General features: G+C 38.9%; 2 protein-coding genes across 2 annotated transcripts in view; one reads left to right on the top strand and one right to left on the bottom strand.

The window, feature by feature from the left end:
• Positions 1-20,716, top strand: part of cntnap2a (contactin associated protein 2a) — a 349,787-nt gene that overhangs the window by 50,537 nt on the left and 278,534 nt on the right. The gene's annotated exons all lie outside the window — the stretch shown is intronic.
• On the bottom strand, positions 1,706-20,120 carry LOC148969600 (uncharacterized). The gene is made up of 15 exons (XM_089125407.1): positions 19,750-20,120; positions 16,213-16,264; positions 15,752-15,893; positions 13,462-13,657; positions 13,129-13,200; positions 12,489-12,560; positions 11,567-11,638; positions 6,426-6,528; positions 6,187-6,236; positions 3,945-6,027; positions 3,628-3,732; positions 3,450-3,500; positions 2,283-2,324; positions 2,162-2,203; positions 1,706-2,066 (listed from the first exon to the last, which is right to left on the bottom strand). Exons 1-15 carry the CDS (start codon positions 19,819-19,821, stop codon positions 1,843-1,845), a joined length of 3,378 nt encoding a protein of 1,125 aa, XP_088981533.1. The 5' UTR covers positions 19,822-20,120; the 3' UTR covers positions 1,706-1,842.

Genomic DNA, 20,716 nt, shown 5'->3' with positions numbered 1-20,716 from the left:
CACACACACACACACAACTACCTGACTAACCCTTGATTATGAGGACATTTTGGGTTTAACTGGACCTCGATCACACACACACACACACAGCCACCTGACTAACCCTTGATTATGAGGACATTTTGGGTTTAACAGGACCTCGATCACACACACACACACAACTACCTGACTAACCCTTGATTATGAGGACATTTTGGGTTTAACTGGACCTCGATCACACACACACACACACACAACCCTGATAACCCTTGATTATGAGGACATTTTGGGTTTAACAGGACCTCGATCACACACACACACACACACACACACAACTACCTGACTAACCCTTGATTATGAGGACATTTTGGGTTTAACTGGACCTCAATCACACACACACACACACAACCCTGTCTAACCCTTGATTATGAGGACAAACTAGGTTTAAATGGACATCACTATTAAGTCCACACATAGCAGGAGTACCTGTATTAGAGTAAAACCAAATCAACTATTCTACATTAAAGAGTGAATTCACGAATGATTGTGCATCTTTTTGCTGCAACTAAACCTGTACAAGTAATACGCACACCAAATGAAGTGCTACCGTGTGCCGTAGCTATATCAGCCAACATATACAGATGTGGTGCAAAATGAACCTGGTTGGAGAAAAGTCAGTGATCAAAGAACAGAAGGTTTTACACTTCATAGAAAACTAGTTAAAGGGCAATTAGATGAAGAAATGCAATAAAACAGAATTAAACTGAAAGGGCATTTTTATTTCGCAAATGGTGTTTTGCATATTTCTTTCAAAACACTCTTCTGGCCCAACAACACTTTAGAGAACAAAGCGGACAGACATTAACTTTACAGAACACTCTTCTGGCCCAACAACACTTTAGAGAACAAAACGCAGACATTAAAGGGTTAGTTCACCCAAAAAAGACAATTCTGTCAGTATTTACTCACCCTCATGTTGTTCCAACCTTCGTTCATCTTCGGAACACAAATTAAGATATTTTTGATGAAATCTGAGAGCTGGATCACTCCTGCATACTAGTCCATAGGCTTCTTGAGGGAATGACTCTTGCTGGCATCGAAAAGTCATTAAAGACATCGTTAAAATAGTCCAAGTGACTACAGCGGCTCAATCTTAAGTTTATCAAGCGACGAGAACACTTTTTGTGCGCAAAAACAACAAAAATAACGACTTTATTTCAACTATTCACTTCCTTCTCTATGGGCCTCTAGTCAGTTAACGTAGTGTGATAGCGTAGAGCTACGTCACACGTAGGCTCACTATTGGCCGACGCTGGTCATGTGTGTGTGATGCGTGTGACGTACAATAACAGAAGCTTTCGCTATTATACTAGTAACCTGACTCGAGGCAGAGGGAGAAGTAAATGAATAGTTGAAATAAAGTCGTTATTTTTGTTGTTTTTTGCGTACAAAAAGTGTTCTCATTTGATGAACTTCTGATAAACTTCCTGTTCTCGTGTCATTTGATAAAGTTAAGATTGAGCCACTATCGTCACTTGGACTATTTTAACGATGTCTTTAATGACTTTGAGGCCAGTGAGTTTCATTCCCTCAAGAAGCCTATGGACTAGTATGGAGGAGTGATCCAGCTCTCAGATTTCATCAAAAATATTTTAATTTGTGTTCCGAAGATGAACGAAGGTTGGAACAACATGAGGGTGAGTAAATACTGACAGAATTTTCATTTTTGGGTGAACTAACCCTTTTAACTTTACAGAATAAAACGCACAGACATTAACTTTACAGAACAAAAAGCACAGACATTAAACGTGGTATCAGCGATACCACCTTTAATGGAAGACGATACTGATCTCTAAAAGAACTCTAAGAGGATTTCTTTTTCAAGGTCAAACCTCGGTTCCTCACGAAATCCCTTATATTTTGGGCCGTTCTTTCTCTCAGGACAGGGTCCTCTGCAGTCTTGCACTGCTCACACTCCAACTTTGTTGCAAGGTGTCCCTTTGAAATATGCACTCTGAAATGTTTCATGACAGCATTCACTTCATTTGGGCTCCATGGCCTTTTCACTATTCTCCTCGATTTGGTCTCTGTAAAACAAACAAACATATACATACACATGTATACCTTTACACGTAAATGTATGTACATGGAATCACTTTTATATACCCAAATGTTGAAATACCTCTGGAGTTCTCAGTTTCATCCCGATTCATTTTTCTTTTTCCTGAGGGTAAAAAGCAAAAATTAAAATGTGAACCCAAAATCATCAAATAAATATCTAAAATATAAGCTCACACACATACCTGTGGAGCTGTCCGCCTCACTCAGGCCCATTTTTGTTTTTTCTAAGGGAAAAAAAATGTAACACACTATTCCTCTTCTCTACACGGCAATTGTCAATTATTTACAATTATCAAGAAATCTACAATTATTATTACTATGTAAATATCAGGGCTCTGAACCAGTTCAAGGAATTAAAACAAAAACTGGGGGAGAAAAAAAGAAAAGATTACCATGAAATAAGCTTCCGAGCAGATTTAAGTAACGGACCACTTTAGCAACACTATGACAGCAAGTCCAGGATGAGCACTGAAGAACCAAGCAATCCAAGATCATGCCAAATCATCCTCAATCAAATGATCCCACTAGCTGAGTTAGCGGTGTACGAAGATCGGACCCCAATTCCCTTTCTCTACTACTGTTACAGAGCAGGCTTCCACTACACCTCCTCTTCACCACTGTAGGACACTTTCACATGAATATTAACCATCATGAACTCAACATCCCATTATGCCGCTTACCTGGGACCAATTACAAACACCTGCAGCTCATCCACACTCACCCATATAAACCCTGTTCACTCTCAAGTTTATTGTGAAGTATTGCATTGCCCCGGTGTACAATTTCTGAGCGTTTTTTCGTGTTTGCTGAACTGTTACTGACCTTGGATTGTTTCTACCGACTTTCAATTCTTCTTCTGCTGCCTGCCTCGACTCGGATTGTTTATTGAACTGTGATTCCTGCCACCTGCCTCGACCCTTGCCTGTCATCCACTTCTGCTCTAAGGTTATCTCCGTTGTTCTGTCTGCCCCTGATTTACCCTGCTTGTTGACTATTCTAATAAAAGCTGCGAAAGGATTCTTTAGCATCCTCCACATCATTACAACTACCCTTGCATTGGAAACAAGACAGTCTCCAAAGCGTGCACACCTCACTCACGACTGAGTAGGTGGAGATACTGTATGAGGTTTTGTTGACAGTTTGAGGATGCACTGGAGTTATGAGGTTTATTCACAATCTCTTAGAATCGAGTTCAATTCAACTTCTGGTATTAGTTATTAACCAGTATGGTTTCTAACCAAGCCGTTCTCTGAACAATAATGTTTTACAAGGAACGCATGAACAAATGTAGGGTTGGATTTTCTTTTTTTTAAGCCCTTCTAAATATATACATATACAATAAAACATACCGTTGGATCTCTCTGTCTCATCCTGGGTCAACTCCATCACTTCTTTGCTTCCTACATTTAGAAAATTAAACCATACTTAAACTTGACAATCCAAATACTTTATTTCTGATAATCAGAAACCAGATGTAGTGAATACACTACACCACTGATGCTCACTGGAATTAAATTCATCACATACCGCTTACTCCAGACTCAGAGACAGGCTCAGACTCAGAGACAGGCTCAGACTCTTCATTGTCGTCATCGCTTGCTTCTTCCTCATCTAAATCCAGATCAATTTCATCTATAGAAAAACATATTTAACAAACATCCTCACACACCTGCATTAGTGCACATGTACAATTCCTAAACTTCCTTTATCTAAAGAAATGAGAGGTAAAAAAAACATTTTCTTAGAAAACTAATTAGCTTCCAAGTTTTTCTCTTCATGTAATTTACAATTGTCCTGTTACTGTACCGTAACATTATTATTATTATATAAAATAATGCACATACCTTCGATCTCAATTTCATCAAGAGACTTTCCTTTGAAATTGACAAGAGTTCCTTTCTCCATTGCCAAGAGCAGCTTTGAAATTTTTGCAATCTCTATAGTTGCATCTGGCAACCGATAATAGTCTCTATGGACCCGAATGTCATGGCCCAAAAAGTTGGCAAGTTGATCAAGCTCATTGTCCTTAAGATTAAGAACCTGGGACATTGTTGCCACCTGCTTACGGAGCTGTGTAGACCTGAGATATTCTGGGCGCTGTGCACCACACTGACTAGCAAAAAGCCTGATGCAGTCCTGTCCTCTGAAGAAGCTGGTGGGTGAGCACTTTGGTCTTCCAAATAGGAAGGGGTTGTCCCGGTCTACTTCACATGCATCTCTCTTATCTACAAGAAGTTCTATTGCACTGACAAGCTCAGGGTTTAACAAAATTGCAACTTTTCTCCCTTTCTTGCCCATTATTTCCACTCTGCTGAAATGCTTGGACATTTTTCGCTCAAATGGAGAGAGACTGACGGCGATGTCATCACAGAGCTCAGTCTGGTCTCTTTTCCTGAAACACTCAAGCATCATTCTTGAAACCTCTCCTGCACGACGCCTGTTAAAGATTATAACTTGTGCAAGTGTCACTTTCGCGAGTTCTGCATATGTTTGTGAAGACTCAAGATGTTTTAGGCTTTCAAAAGCATCAGTGGATTTTTTCTCTAGGTGCTGGTGGAGAAGCTGCACATCATGTGTGAACGGTATAGTCGATGGTTTGTTGAACTTTGATTTGTTCAAAGTAGCAAGAGCAGCATGAGAGACATGTTCTGCCCATTCACTTGAGCACAGTCGTTTGAATCGCTCTGCTGCTTTTGTCAAACCATCATCCTCTGCTGCGATAGCCCTGCAGAGAATGATGTCACCGATCTTGTTAAGGGAGTGTCCTAACTTCAACGCAAGGCTTGGTGTCTTATACGAGTGGCTCTTTTCATCATAGCCAGCAACATCTTTCACAGCCTCAATGACTTTGTAAAAATTGTTTGGCTTCACAGCATCTTCAAAGCTACATATGGAGTATTTTTTTCTCAAGGTTAGCAAGAGTCTGCCCATTTCCCGAACCTTCTGTCTGATGTATTCGGATTTTGTTGGATCACTTCCATGCTTGTTGTAAAGAGACTGACTCAACTGCAGTATGAGGAAGTCATTTCGAACCACAGATGAAATGTCATCAATCTTCATGTTTCCCAAAATCTTCCACACCTCTGGAGATATGGCCTGGGAGAATGTTGACTCTGCAATATCAGCCAAAACCAAGACTTTGGCCTTACCAGTTGCTTCAGACTCTGAAGACATCTTTGAAGGGCATCTCCGTGTATGGCGCCACAGCTCCTTGCGAACAAACATACCTTTACAGTATACACAGTGTACATATGTTTTGGCACTCAGTTCAATGTCTGATCGTCCTGGCCGCCTTCTAACTTTCAGTGGTCCAATTTTACTTTCCATAACCTCTTGATTATGTTCATAGTTGCCTCTGTTTCGTAATTTCTCAAGTAACCTTTTTCTGTCCTTGGAGTGTTTAGGGAGCAAGAATGCGGCAGCAATTTCCGTGTCACTGTCTTGATGCTTTTTAAAGTGGCGGGCTATTTTAGACTGTGGTTTCTTGCAGACATAACAGTAGTTTTTGTGGGTGGAAATAGTGTTTTTGGGGTTTGGCACATTATCAGTCTCTGACCGTTCACAAGACGACACTGCTGGTGTTTTCTTAAAACTCTGAAGCATCTCAGTATTGTGTGTAGTAGTGTCATGATCATCACAAGTGAGGTCTTGAGCAAAACTGGATCTGACCATTTCTTGCTCAGTGGTAGAAGAGGGAATGGGTTGTGGTGGCACACTCTTTGCTCTCATAGAAGACTCTGAAAAAGCTGTTGTGGACTTATATGGTGTATTGCATTTATTGATAGATACACTATCATCACTATCGCTATTCTGTCTAGAGTCCGGAATGAAGTCATCAGAGGAGGATTCTTCAGTATGTTTATCAGCGTAAGGAGTATACTCTTCATCAGAGCAAGATTCTTCAGAGCTGGAAAATTTTGCATCTGGCTAAAAAAATAAAATAAAATAAAAAATGAAAAAGAGAGAACAATAATAACAAAAATAATACAAAAATAGTATACCCTGCTTATAGTCCAGCACCGTTTTGATGTAATAAACTTGAAAATGTTTATGTAAAAGAAGGTAATGTAAAATAAATAAACATACCAGTGTCATAATATTGAGGAAGCAGGTTTTGTGCCATGATCTTGAACATACTGAAAGAATATACAAATGAGCATGTTTCTTTTACTTTTTTTAAACAAGATTACTGCTCATTTTAAAATGCCTTTGAAATAATAATGATTTGAATAAAACTGCACAAAAACATTTAATAAAATCCCATTTTGTTTTCAATACAAAAATGAAAACGCATACAAACATATACGAGTGATGCAGATACTGACATTTGCATGTAAGGCCAAGCCATTTTCGACTTGACACAGGTCCACTGCAATCTTCACAAGAATCCAAACTGGAGATAACAGCACTGTGAACTTCATGGTGGCACTATAACAAAAATGATTTATTAAATCAACATATGTTGAACATAGCACAACTTTAATTCCAGAGTGTGGTGTGATTGGGCCTTAACTGTTTATGTCTCTGTGACTGAAAGTCACAAAGCATTTCCAAAAAGAAAAGTGCATTTTTGGGTCTATGGCTTATCCACAATAAAGCAGCAGCTGACACATACCCAAAGCAACATCTTTTCCTCAAACCCTAACCCTGACATGACGGTCCTCGTAGTGGAGAACTGTCCTTACATTTCAGGTCAGTGTCATGCCCATCCCCCAACACACGAGTTATGAAAAGTAATGAACTGAGCAAGGTACATTTTACTTGAATTTGAGACGTCACAACAGCGTCTTTAAGACGACAGTCCACGTCAACCAGTCGAGTATGATGCCCAACCATCCTACACTTAACATTGCCTGTCAAAGAGAAGAAAACAATGAAGGAACATGCGTTCACTTACTTTCTGTTTCACTGATGAGGAAGGATTTACACTGCATTCAGTCACAGCCACTGATGTCTCGTCACACAATTCCTGTAATTATGAGAAAGACAGGTACAACACTGAGGCAAGGATGTTTGCTAATTGGTCACTGCAACTAATTCTAGAATCAACCAAAGTCTTAGGCTGAATCCCAATTATCCGTCTTACCCTTTCCCCTTCCCCCTACCCCTCAGCCCTTCCCCTCACCCCTACCCCTCACTCCTACACCCGACCCCTATCCCCCACCCCTTCCCCCTACCCCTCACTCCTACACAGTCACAGCCACTGATGTCTCGTCACACAATTCCTGTAATTATGAGAAAGACAGGTACAACACTGAGGCAAGGATGTTTGCTAATTGGTCACCGCAACTAATTCTAGAATCAACCAAAGTCTTAATATCTAGTTGCCCTTTCATGGCTCCGTCGTGCACAAAGCAGACATATAAAACATGTGAGGAGGAGAAGGCTGACATGCAGATCTGGTCTATAAGGTCAAATAAATCCAAAACACATTACATTATAAACATCAACATACCATTTCCTTTCCAGTGCATATTGGTTCTACAGCTCATCCACAATAAAGCAGCAGCTGACACATACCCAAAGCAACATCTTTTCCTCAAACCCTAACCCTGACATGACGGTCCTCATAGTGGAGAACTGTCCTTACATTTCAGGTCAGTGTCATGCCCATCCCCCAACACACGAGTTATGAAAATGTATGAACCGAGCAAGGTACATTTTACTTGAATTTGAGACGTCACAACAGCGTCTTTAAGACGACAGTCCACGTCAACCAGTCGAGTATGATGCAAAACCATCCTACACTTAAAGGGTTAGTTCACCCAAAAATGAAATTTCAGTCAGTATTTACTCACTCTCATGTTGTTCCAAACCTCTATGTGTTTATTTGTTCTGCTGAACAAAAAGGAAGATATTTGGAAGAATGTTTTAATCAAACAGATCTCATTCCCCATTGACTACCATAGTAGGAAAAAATACATATAAAAAATATCTTCATTTGTGTTCAGCAGAACAAATAAACACATATAGGTTTGGAACAGCATGAGGGTGAGTAAATACTGACAGAATTTTCATTTTTGGGTGAACTAACCCTCTTACATTGCCTGTGTCAAAGAGAAGAAAACAATGAAGGAACATGCGTTCACTTACTTTCTGTTTCACTGATGAGGAAGGATTTACACTGCATTCAGTCACAGCCACTGATGTCTCGTCACACAATTCCTGTAATTATGAGAAAGACAGGTACAACACTGAGGCAAGGATGTTTGCTAATTGGTCACTGCAACTAATTCTAGAATCAACCAAAGTCTTAATATCTAGTTGCCCTTTCATGGCTCCGTCGTGCACAAAGCAGACATATAAAACATGTGAGGAGGAGAAGGCTGACATGCAGATCTGGTCTATAAAGTCAGATAACATTATAAACATCAACATACCATTTCCTTTCCAGTGCATATTGGTTCTACAGCTTATCCACAATAAAGCAGCAGCTGACACATACCCAAAGCAACAGCTTTTACTCAAACCCTAACCCTGACATGACGGTCCTCGTAGTGGAGAACTGTCCTTACATTTCAGGTCAGTGTCATGCCCATCCCCCAACACACAAGTTATGAAAATGTATGAACTGAGCAAGGTACATTTTACTCGAATTTGAGACGTCACAACAGCGTCTTTAAGACGACAGTCCACGTCAACCAGTCGAGTATGATGCCCAACCATCCTACACTTAACATTGCCTGTCAAAGAGAAGAAAACAATGAAGGAACATCCGTTCACTTACTTTCTGTTTCACTGATGAGGAAGGATTTACACTGCATTCAGTCACAGCCACTGATGTCTCGTCACACAATTCCTGTAATTATGAGAAAGACAGGTACAACACTGAGGCAAGGATGTTTGCTAATTGGTCACTGCAACTAATTCTAGAATCAACCAAAGTCTTAGGCTGAATCCCAATTATCCGTCTTACCCTTTCCCCTTCCCCCTACCCCTCAGCCCTTCCCCTCACCCCTACCCCTCACTCCTACACCCGACCCCTATCCCCCACCCCTTCCCCCTACCCCTCACTCCTACACAGTCACAGCCACTGATGTCTCGTCACACAATTCCTGTAATTATGAGAAAGACAGGTACAACACTGAGGCAAGGATGTTTGCTAATTGGTCACCGCAACTAATTCTAGAATCAACCAAAGTCTTAATATCTAGTTGCCCTTTCATGGCTCCGTCGTGCACAAAGCAGACATATAAAACATGTGAGGAGGAGAAGGCTGACATGCAGATCTGGTCTATAAGGTCAAATAAATCCAAAACACATTACATTATAAACATCAACATACCATTTCCTTTCCAGTGCATATTGGTTCTACAGCTTATCCACAATAAAGCAGCAGCTGACACATACCCAAAGCAACAGCTTTTACTCAAACCCTAACCCTGACATGACGGTCCTCATAGTGGAGAACTGTCCTTACATTTCAGGTCAGTGTCATGCCCATCCCCCAACACACAAGTTATGAAAATGTATGAACCGAGCAAGGTACATTTTACTCGAATTTGAGACGTCACAACAGCGTCTTTAAGACGACAGTCCACGTCAACCAGTCGAGTATGATGCAAAACCATCCTACACTTAAAGGGTTAGTTCACCCAAAAATGAAATTTCAGTCAGTATTTACTCACTCTCATGTTGTTCCAAACCTCTATGTGTTTATTTGTTCTGCTGAACAAAAAGGAAGATATTTGGAAGAATGTTTTAATCAAACAGATCTCATTCCCCATTGACTACCATAGTAGGAAAAAATACATATACAAATATCTTCCTTTGTGTTCAGCAGAACAAATAAACACATATAGGTTTGGAACAGCATGAGGGTGAGTAAATACTGACAGAATTTTCATTTTTGGGTGAACTAACCCTCTAACATTGCCTGTGTCAAAGAGAAGAAAACAATGAAGGAACATCCGTTCACTAATTTCTGTTTCACTGATGAGGAAGGATTTACACTGCATTCAGTCACAGCCACTGATGTCTCGTCACACAATTCCTGTAATTATGAGAAAGACAGGTACAACACTGAGGCAAGGATGTTTGCTAATTGGTCACTGCAACTAATTCTAGAATCAACCAAAGTCTAAATAACTAGTGTCCCTTTCATGGCCCCGTCGTGCACAAAGCAGACATATAAAACGGAGAAGGCTGACATGCAGATCTGGTCTATAAGGTCAAATAAATCCAATACACATTACATTATAAACATCAACATACCATTTCCTTTCCAGTGCATATTGGTTCTACAGCTTATCCACAATAAAGCAGCAGCTGACACATACCCAAAGCAACATCTTTTACTCAAACCCTAACCCTGACATGACGGTCCTCGTAGTGGAGAACTGTCCTTACATTTCAGGTCAGTGTCATGCCCATCCCCCAACACACGAGTTATGAAAAGTAATGAACTGAGCAAGGTACATTTTACTTGAATTTGAGACGTCACAACAGCGTCTTTAAGACGACAGTCCACGTCAACCAGTCGAGTATGATGCCCAACCATCCTACACTTAACATTGCCTGTCAAAGAGAAGAAAACAATGAAGGAACATGCGTTCACTTACTTTCTGTTTCACTGATGAGGAAGGATTTACACTGCATTCAGTCACAGCCACTGATGTCTCGTCACACAATTCCTGTAATTATGAGAAAGACAGGTACAACACTGAGGCAAGGATGTTTGCTAATTGGTCACTGCAACTAATTCTAGAATCAACCAAAGTCTTAGGCTGAATCCCAATTATCCGTCTTACCCTTTCCCCTTCCCCCTACCCCTCAGCCCTTCCCCTCACCCCTACCCCTCACTCCTACACCCGACCCCTATCCCCCACCCCTTCCCCCTACCCCTCACTCCTACACAGTCACAGCCACTGATGTCTCGTCACACAATTCCTGTAATTATGAGAAAGACAGGTACAACACTGAGGCAAGGATGTTTGCTAATTGGTCACCGCAACTAATTCTAGAATCAACCAAAGTCTTAATATCTAGTGGCCCTTTCATGGCTCCGTCGTGCACAAAGCAGACATATAAAACATGTGAGGAGGAGAAGGCTGACATGCAGATCTGGTCTATAAGGTCAAATAAATCCAAAACACATTACATTATAAACATCAACATACCATTTCCTTTCCAGTGCATATTGGTTCTACAGCTTATCCACAATAAAGCAGCAGCTGACACATACCCAAAGCAACAGCTTTTACTCAAACCCTAACCCTGACATGACGGTCCTCGTAGTGGAGAACTGTCCTTACATTTCAGGTCAGTGTCATGCCCATCCCCCAACACACAAGTTATGAAAATGTATGAACTGAGCAAGGTACATTTTACTCGAATTTGAGACGTCACAACAGCGTCTTTAAGACGACAGTCCACGTCAACCAGTCGAGTATGATGCCCAACCATCCTACACTTAACATTGCCTGTCAAAGAGAAGAAAACAATGAAGGAACATCCGTTCACTTACTTTCTGTTTCACTGATGAGGAAGGATTTACACTGCATTCAGTCACAGCCACTGATGTCTCGTCACACAATTCCTGTAATTATGAGAAAGACAGGTACAACACTGAGGCAAGGATGTTTGCTAATTGGTCACCGCAACTAATTCTAGAATCAACCAAAGTCTTAATATCTAGTTGCCCTTTCATGGCTCCGTCGTGCACAAAGCAGACATATAAAACATGTGAGGAGGAGAAGGCTGACATGCAGATCTGGTCTATAAAGTCAGATAACATTATAAACATCAACATACCATTTCCTTTCCAGTGCATATTGGTTCTACAGCTTATCCACAATAAAGCAGCAGCTGACACATACCCAAAGCAACAGCTTTTCCTCAAACCCTAACCCTAACATGACGGTCCTCGTAGTGGAGAACTGTCCTTACATTTCAGGTCAGTGTCATGCCCATCCCCCAACACACGAGTTATGAAAATGTATGAACCGAGCAAGGTACATTTTACTTGAATTTGAGACGTCACAACAGCGTCTTTAAGACGACAGTCCACGTCAACCAGTCGAGTATGATGCAAAACCATCCTACACTTAAAGGGTTAGTTCACCCAAAAATGAAATTTCAGTCAGTATTTACTCACTCTCATGTTGTTCCAAACCTCTATGTGTTTATTTGTTCTGCTGAACAAAAAGGAAGATATTTGGAAGAATGTTTTAATCAAACAGATCTCATTCCCCATTGACTACCATAGTAGGAAAAAATACATATACAAATATCTTCCTTTGTGTTCAGCAGAACAAAAACACATATAGGTTTGGAACAGCATGAGGGTGAGTAAATACAGACTGAAATTTCATTTTTGTGTGAACTAACCCTCTAACATTGCCTGTGTCAAAGAGAAGAAAACAATGAAGGAACATCCGTTCACTTACTTTCTGTTTCACTGATGAGGAAGGATTTACACTGCATTCAGTCACAGCCACTGATGTCTCGTCACACAATTCCTGTAATTATGAGAAAGACAGGTACAACACTGAGGCAAGGATGTTTGCTAATTGGTCACTGCAACTAATTCTAGAATCAACCAAAGTCTAAATAACTAGTGTCCCTTTCATGGCCCCGTCGTGCACAAAGCAGATATATAAAACGGAGAAGGCTGACATGCAGATCTGGTCTATAAGGTCAAATAAATCCAATACACATTACGTTATAAACATCAACATACCATTTCCTTTCCAGTGCATATTGGTTCTACAGCTTATCCACAATAAAGCAGCAGCTGACACATACCCAAAGCAACAGCTTTTACTCAAACCCTAACCCTGACATGACGGTCCTCGTAGTGGAGAACTGTCCTTACATTTCAGGTCAGTGTCATGCCCATCCCCCAACACACAAGTTATGAAAATGTATGAACTGAGCAAGGTACATTTTACTCGAATTTGAGACGTCACAACAGCGTCTTTAAGACGACAGTCCACGTCAACCAGTCGAGTATGATGCCCAACCATCCTACACTTAACATTGCCTGTCAAAGAGAAGAAAACAATGAAGGAACATCCGTTCACTTACTTTCTGTTTCACTGATGAGGAAGGATTTACACTGCATTCAGTCACAGCCACTGATGTCTCGTCACACAATTCCTGTAATTATGAGAAAGACAGGTACAACACTGAGGCAAGGATGTTTGCTAATTGGTCACTGCAACTAATTCTAGAATCAACCAAAGTCTAAATAACTAGTGTCCCTTTCATGGCCCCGTCGTGCACAAAGCAGATATGCAGAGTTTTTTTTTTTTGATAAATCATATAAAAAACAAAAACATTTTGCATCATATAAAAACTAAAATTCATGAAATACAGAACATGGTTGACTTTCAGTGATAAAGTCTTTGAGAGACTCACCCTTAAACGCCAAGGCCAAGAGGAATCCCCATAGTTGTATGTGACCTCTTCATCTGGAAAGATATGTCTGATACTAAACAGACACAGGTGTGGCCGTCCATCAACAATGATTGTCTTGACTTTGCAATTCGGATTTTTGTCATCATCATTTACCAGTCGTCCAAGCGAAGTTGCATCCTCTTTTGTTGCATCAATGCTGTGATAAAAATAGTGCAGTAAGAAACTTAAAACATAGACACGCACTAAAACATAAGGTTCTAGTTGAACATTTGGGTTAGGCTATCCTTGGCCTATTTAACCTATACTGAAATACACAATGTGAAAGTTAACTTGACTTCCTAAGAATTTAATAGGTCAGATGATCCACATACGGTAAAAAAAAAATAATAATAATACCCCAGTTGAACAATAACCATGTTATTAGAGATGCACCGATTACAATTTTCTAGGCCAATCCCAATTTCCGATTTTTCCTTGAGAATAAGGGAGAAAATATCATGGAATAATATTATATGGAAAAATATTAAAAAAATAAAAATAATATGGAATAAAAAATTCCATCCGCAAAATGAGGGATTTTTTTACACAATTCTTTCCCACACACTTTAGACTTTTAATGATTAGTGCTATATTTTTAAATAGTTTATAACTAGCCTACATATAAGAGAGAGAAAGAGACAGTGTGTCTTTAAAAAAAAAATCCCATAGAGAATGTTGAAATACTCTAATATCAGCATATGAGGGAAACCTACAGGCTTTGGGGAAACGGAGGGGGAGTTAGTGGTGCTTTAGTTCGGAGGCCGAGTGCAGGAGGTGATTGAGATCTGTGCCCGATCAGAGTGCGCTGACACGGAGTATCATACTTGACGTGTCTGACAAGTTGGGTGCGCAAGACGCGCTAGACATTTCACATGACATGGCTGTGTAAAGCTTATTTGTGACAGCGCACGGCGCCGTTTTACTTTCAAATTGGTGATCGCGCGTCCTCTGTGTATAGACCATTTTGCAAGACGTAAACAACACTGGTCCAGAAGCACTTCCTGTTTCAGTTTGTAACTGATTTCTTTATTTCACATGTAAAGAAAACATCTTAAAGATGTTTGTTTAACTTTTTGATTCAGTTTTAAATGTTTTGTTGGTTGTATTTTATCCCAGCTTTTATGTAGTGTTAAAAAACTGAAACAGGAAGTGCTTCTGGACCAGTGTTGTTTACATCTTGTGAAATGGTCTATAGGGAGCAGCGGTGCTGAGCGTGCATTATGTTTAGTCTATGTTGCGAAACGAATCCTCCGCCATCGTCACGCGATCAGGGAACTGTGATTCGTGCTGCACTGATTGCAACGGCAACTCGTAATGGATGAGCAGAGCAAACTTTTACATTAGTTTATAATGGTTATTATCTATTATAAAAACAGCAAAACGATAGTTTAAGCGAATGCGAGTGTACAATAGCGGTGGAATATTGTAATCTCACCCCCACGCTCAGTCATGGCATTATCGCGAGACAGCTTTTCACTCAAACTGAAAATATCGTCATGTTTTAGTCTCGCGAGATCTCGTGCCACGAGATCTCGTCACACCCCTAGCCAGCAGCCAATAAAGCTTTCTGTCAGTAAAATTTAATCAAAGAACAAAGGGAACAGAGAAAATTACTCACTGCTCTTGACTAAAGAACTTATGTAGCTTCAATAAGGATTAGTCTATTTATTTTTTATGCAGCGCAGACTGTTTGATAACTCAACTAAAGTCACAGCTAAATATGACATTTATTATGGGTTTATGTGATGATTATTTGAAGTTCACTTAAATTAAAGCTGTTATATTTTTTGAAGCCTTTTTTTTTTAAATTGTAGCTTTCAACTGTAATGATGGAATCACTGTAATGTTGGATGGCTATAATTAATGTTTTAAATGGGGGTGGATTCATTTTATCCAGACATCAATGGCTTATTGATCATTATAGATGTTACAAATCATTTAGTTGTTGTTGCTAGTTTGAGTTTGAGAAATACACATTTCAGAAGTATCACTAATCTGTGTGTGCATTTTGCTTTAGAACCAAGCAAGTTGACTCATGAAACTGTTTATTATATCGCATTTGCAATATTGACCTCAAAAATCGGAATATAACATTTCCCCCAAATCGTGCAGGCCTATATTGTAATAATAATAATCATCATAATCTGATGAATAAAAACTCTTTTTATTAGAATGGCATGCAACTAGTTTGCTCTGAATATAAACCAAAAGTAAATAATTTAAAAAAAGAAGAAAGAAACAGCCAGCTTACCAATAACGTGTTCCATTCCATGTGAAGTCAAACAAGTAGTTGCCTTGAACATCTTTAACATGTTTACTTTGAGAGAGAATCCCACGGTATTCAACAACAAAGGTGGATGGTTCAATGTGCTCAAGTGCAAACACACCTCTCCCTAAAAGTGCAAAATAATATATAATAATAAAAATAAAACATGAACCCAAGTGCACCTATATGTTACACCTATCATTTTAAAGAGATAAATCCTGTAAAAATGTGTACTGTAACATGAGGTGCAGGAAATAAAAAAATAAAAATGAAGCATTGGTTTTCACGGTGATATAGCTTACTAGTTGAATTTGGTTACACTATGCTCTGTATACTAGGGATGTCAACGATTAATCGACGATCTATTAATTGTCAATAATACATTTAATTGATAAAACACATCGATCATCGTTTAAGCAGGTTCATGCGAGTGCGTGCTGCTCAACCGTGAAACATGTAAGCGAGCTCGCTGCCGGTGTGGTGAAGTGTTGAGTCCCACTGAATGACACACCGGAGTTATGTTTGGGACTTTTTTTACACCTTTATCATCATGACTAGGGCTGGGTATCGATTCAGATGTTCAATTTCGATTCTCGATTCCTGATTTGATTCTCGATTCAACTATAATGAATATAGATGTAATAGAAATCCTATGTTTATAAAAAAAAGAACAGTGGACATAAGTTTACTAGTGGTTAATTAATACAAAGAAATTAAGAGCCACAAACCTGTATATACAACTTTTTATTTTAGGTACACTGTACACAAAAATGAAAAATTGATGCTGAAAATTGGAAAAGTCAGAACAGTCGCACGCCTTGATCAAACAGGATCAGGTTATTTTATGTTTGAGATATATATAGATATAAATAAATAAATATTTAGACATTTTTTAATTACATTGATCTTACCTAAATGTTTGTTTTTACAATGGGGTCATTTTTTTGTTAAGAGTTTATGCAACACATGGAAGCTTTATTTCAATCTTTGAATTAAATTGAAAAAAAAAGTAGCACAAATAAATACAATGCAATAAAGACATAAAAAAATAAAAAAGTTTTTTGGGTAGGTCAGAAATACTACAGAAACTGAATAAAGTAATCCAATGTAAAATAACACTGGATAGTCTTTTACCTCTGACTGAATTATACATAAGCTATTAAGTCTGATTGCTTACAATTAATGTTATATTTTGTTGTTATTACATCAGAATTAATGACAGATACATATGGCTGCTTTCACTTTAAGAACTAGTGCACGGATCCATTACTGTCACATTATAACTTTCTGTCTGGCTTTACAAGTTTACTCACCAAGACCAGAGTTTTGACATCATTCCACATGTTTTTAACTGTTAAACATCTCTGAGAGTGTGCGAGCATGGGATGGTTTAACATTGCTTGAATGTTTAAACTGGTAAAACTTAAAAAGACGTGAAAAGGAAAAACGTTAGTTACGATGCAATGCTGGCCCGATTGTGCAAGTCAATATTCCGTCATGTCCTGACTCCTAAACGCGAGTGTGTATCGACGCCCGCAGCGCTTGGTGCTTGCCTTATGCAGAGAGAGAAAAGGCAGCACCTCGAGCCCTGAATACGGAAAAAATCGATTCGTGGCCGTTGAGAAACGATTTTGAATCGACCACATTTTAAAAAAACGCTTAATTGAAAAATCGTTTTTTTTGCCCAGCCCTAATCATGACTATAAGTTTGTGTACGTGCATTTGCAGTCCTTTGTTTTGTGCAAATGTAAGTTGTAATAGTTTATTTTATGTACGCCCATCTATATCTGATTAATCTCATATTGGATGCATTTGGTTAAGAGTTGACATGATCTTTAGCGCACTGCTCAAACGACAATGCACGACTAATAATGACTATTGCGGACTGCCATTTAACATAATATTATAAAGAAAACATTATTGTTATGAAACATTGTGAATTATTTGGGTTTAGTTGCCATGTTACGTTGTTCCAGGAAAAGCGCGTCCACAACATGAGTCACTCAATTGCATGTAACTTAGGCTACGTTCACACTGCAGGGCATAATGCTCAATTCCGATTTTTTGACAAAAAAAAATTCGATTTTTTTGCAAGGCCGTTCACATTTCCAATTAAATGCGACCTTTTGTGATCTCCTGTGTGAACGTGAAATGACCCAGAAGTGACCCGCATGCACAGAAGAGTAATCAACGGTCAACGATGTCACTTGTTTTTTGCGGAATAGTTCTTTTTTTCCATATTTTTGCGAGCTTTTGTTTTATTATTATTATTATTGCCACAGCCCATAACACAGACAACAATTATTTTATCGACGGGCAAAGTTTGCACATAAATGTAAGATTTTTCTGATCCTCACTGACCTCGTCATAAACCCCGTTTAATTGATAGTGCGCGTCCTCCGCGCTCCTTGCTTTGTTGCCGGCGGCCGCGGTGCGACACTGGTGGCTGGTGTTGCCAGTTTGGGTGTTTTTTCGCTACATTTTTAGGCATGTTTACATGTGTTTTAGCCAGGAAGGCTCTATAGAAATCAATCTGGCACCCTACTGTACGAAGTTAAACTGACAGAGAGCGCACGTTCACAGACACCAGAATGAACGTGTTCACAGTAATGTTCATCAGGCAGTAATACAGTATATGAACGCGTTCAGCCACAACACTGAGGAAGAGACACGTCTGCAGCGGCCCATAACAGTGCAGAAACGCGTTGGAGTTAGCGTGTATTGGCTAGCTACAGGTGCGTGCAATGACGTGCGGGTCGGATATATGTGACCTGGCCGTTCAGATTGAAGTCGCATTTCAAAAGATCGGATTCATATCGGATTTAGACCACATACCCAAGTGGCCTGGGTCGCATTTGAAAAGATCGGATCTGTGTCGTTCAGACTGTCATGAAAAAATCAGATACAGGTCGGATAGGGGCAAAAAAAAATCGGAATTAGGTCGTTTCAGCCTGCAGTGTGAACGTAGCCTTAGTTCAAGTTCACTTGTGCAATCACGTCATTTTGTGCATTTTATGTGTTTTAATATTATGTTTATTTTGTATATATCTGATAAATATCATATAGGATGTGTTTCTTTGAGTTAAATAACGCGCTAGCAAAGTGCTGAATGTTTATTCATTCAGCGTGTGCCGCTCAAGCAGCAATGCACGAAAATAATAACGATGATTCATTTGGGACTATTATATTACATAACATGAGATACTATTTAAATAAATTGTTGTGAATTAATAGGGTTTAGGGTAGTTGCCCTTTTCAGTGCATTGTTCCAGGAAGAGCACGTCCCCACAACAGTCACACATATTCTGATCAGCACGTGCTGAGGCCGCGTTGGTGACACATTAGTCGTTGAATTTATCAATCAAATCAAAACATTTTACAATCCTACTAAGTGAGGCCTTTATTTAGATTAAAAAAAAACACACTCATTAATTTGGTGAGGAACATATTTTTTTCAGCAGCATTTGCAGACCCTGTCATGCTGTTTGCCATATGACACTGATAATTGATATTTTTTAAGGATTTATAAGAACATATTGAAAAAAGCGGGAGGTGGTTAATCGCGGCCTTATAAGCCTTTCTACACTGCTCGACATATGAGGACATTAGTGCTGTCCTCATAGTTACGGTATGTATCCATGGCAGCATGCACGCATAGTGCAGTATTAAAGCTAACGGTTTATCGATTAATTGATTGTTAATTTAAACAGTGATCGATCATGTGAAATTGTGAAAATTGACATCCCTACTGTATACATAGTTTTAAGTATTTATTTAAAAATAATAATAATAACAAAAATTGATTAATCTCTTAACCTTTATGAAAATGAGCAGCTTACCCAAGGGTAAAATGTGTGAATGTGAAAGATCATGTCCAGACTGCCAGCAATAGGCCAACTTTACATTCTTACAAGTGCATACTTTATGATTTGATTTGCCTGCAGTCTGAACATGGTCAAATTGCCTTGTGGTGCACAATTTACCTTTGAATGCGTTGATATATCGTCCCTCAATGAAGGCTTTGTCTTTGCCCGACAATATGTGTTCTTTTGCATCCTGCTCTGGTTTTATTCGCTTCTTTCTTAACATGTTGACTGAAAACATTCCAGACAACATAATTAATATGTATATGCTTTATACAGTACATTATTGTCAGACTGTAGTCTATATCAATAAATACAACATTTCACACATAAATAGGTTTTTGGCTAGTTCCTTTTGATAAGAAACAGTCAGTGATGTCAAATTCAGTCCATTTTAATACCATTTTATCACTCTTTAATGTGGCGCCTCAGATCAAACTAAGCTAAACTCGTTACATTAGAAAAATTAACTATTGAGAGAAAATTTTAGAAAATGCTACATGTATTACACCTGATTTACATTAAAATAATCAATAAACAAATAGAATCGAAAGAATGTGAATTAAAATTGAATTGAACCATAAAATGTCTGCTTATATCAGAGCTAAAATGAATCAACTAAGTTAGTTTTGGCAATTCTTTCTAGTAACGTTACATCAATGAAATTAAACAATTTACATGAGTTTCGTTTCTGTTTATTTAATATATTTCTGTACTGTATTAAACTGTAAATTCACCCACTCAGACCAGTAACCGTGATGACAACATAGATTTGATTTATTTCAAAATGTAATTTAATTCTCTCAAGCATCCATGGACATGTTTCATCAACTATGAACAACAAGAGAATTTCGTTTGTACCAAATAAATCAAAAATACGTCAATAGCATGTGCAAGATGTTTGGAGACGCCATTTTAACTGCTATATAGACTGATATTATCCCAATTAGCGGCCACGTTTATAATGTAAGTTAACTAACGTTATTTAAAACTGAATCTTGACACTTAACTCCGTAATGTTAGAATATTAAATAAACACACTCACCTTGGTGATAATATCCCGCTATATCTCATCAACTTCGCTCCT

Source organism: Pimephales promelas, chromosome 22 (genome assembly GCF_988280905.1).
Source record: "Pimephales promelas chromosome 22, fPimPro1.hap1.1, whole genome shotgun sequence".
Lineage (NCBI taxonomy): Eukaryota > Metazoa > Chordata > Actinopteri > Cypriniformes > Leuciscidae > Pimephales > Pimephales promelas.
The sequence above is the reverse complement of the archived record's forward strand: the minus strand, read 5'-3'. Positions and strand labels throughout refer to the sequence as shown.

What these genes read in the sequence shown, in the direction of transcription:
- LOC148969600 (XM_089125407.1), bottom strand. Translation starts at nt 19,821, where the DNA reads ATGCAAAAGAACACATATTGTCGGGCAAAGACAAAGCCTTCATTGAGG. An exon ending in GCTCGCTTACATGTTTCACG is followed by an intron (nt 15,894 to 16,212) that starts GTTGAGCAGCAC and finishes TTGCACTTTTAG; the next exon opens with GGAGAGGTGTGTTTGCACTT. An exon ending in TGAAACTGAGAACTCCAGAG is followed by an intron (nt 2,067 to 2,161) that starts GTATTTCAACAT and finishes TTTGTTTTACAG; the next exon opens with AGACCAAATCGAGGAGAATA.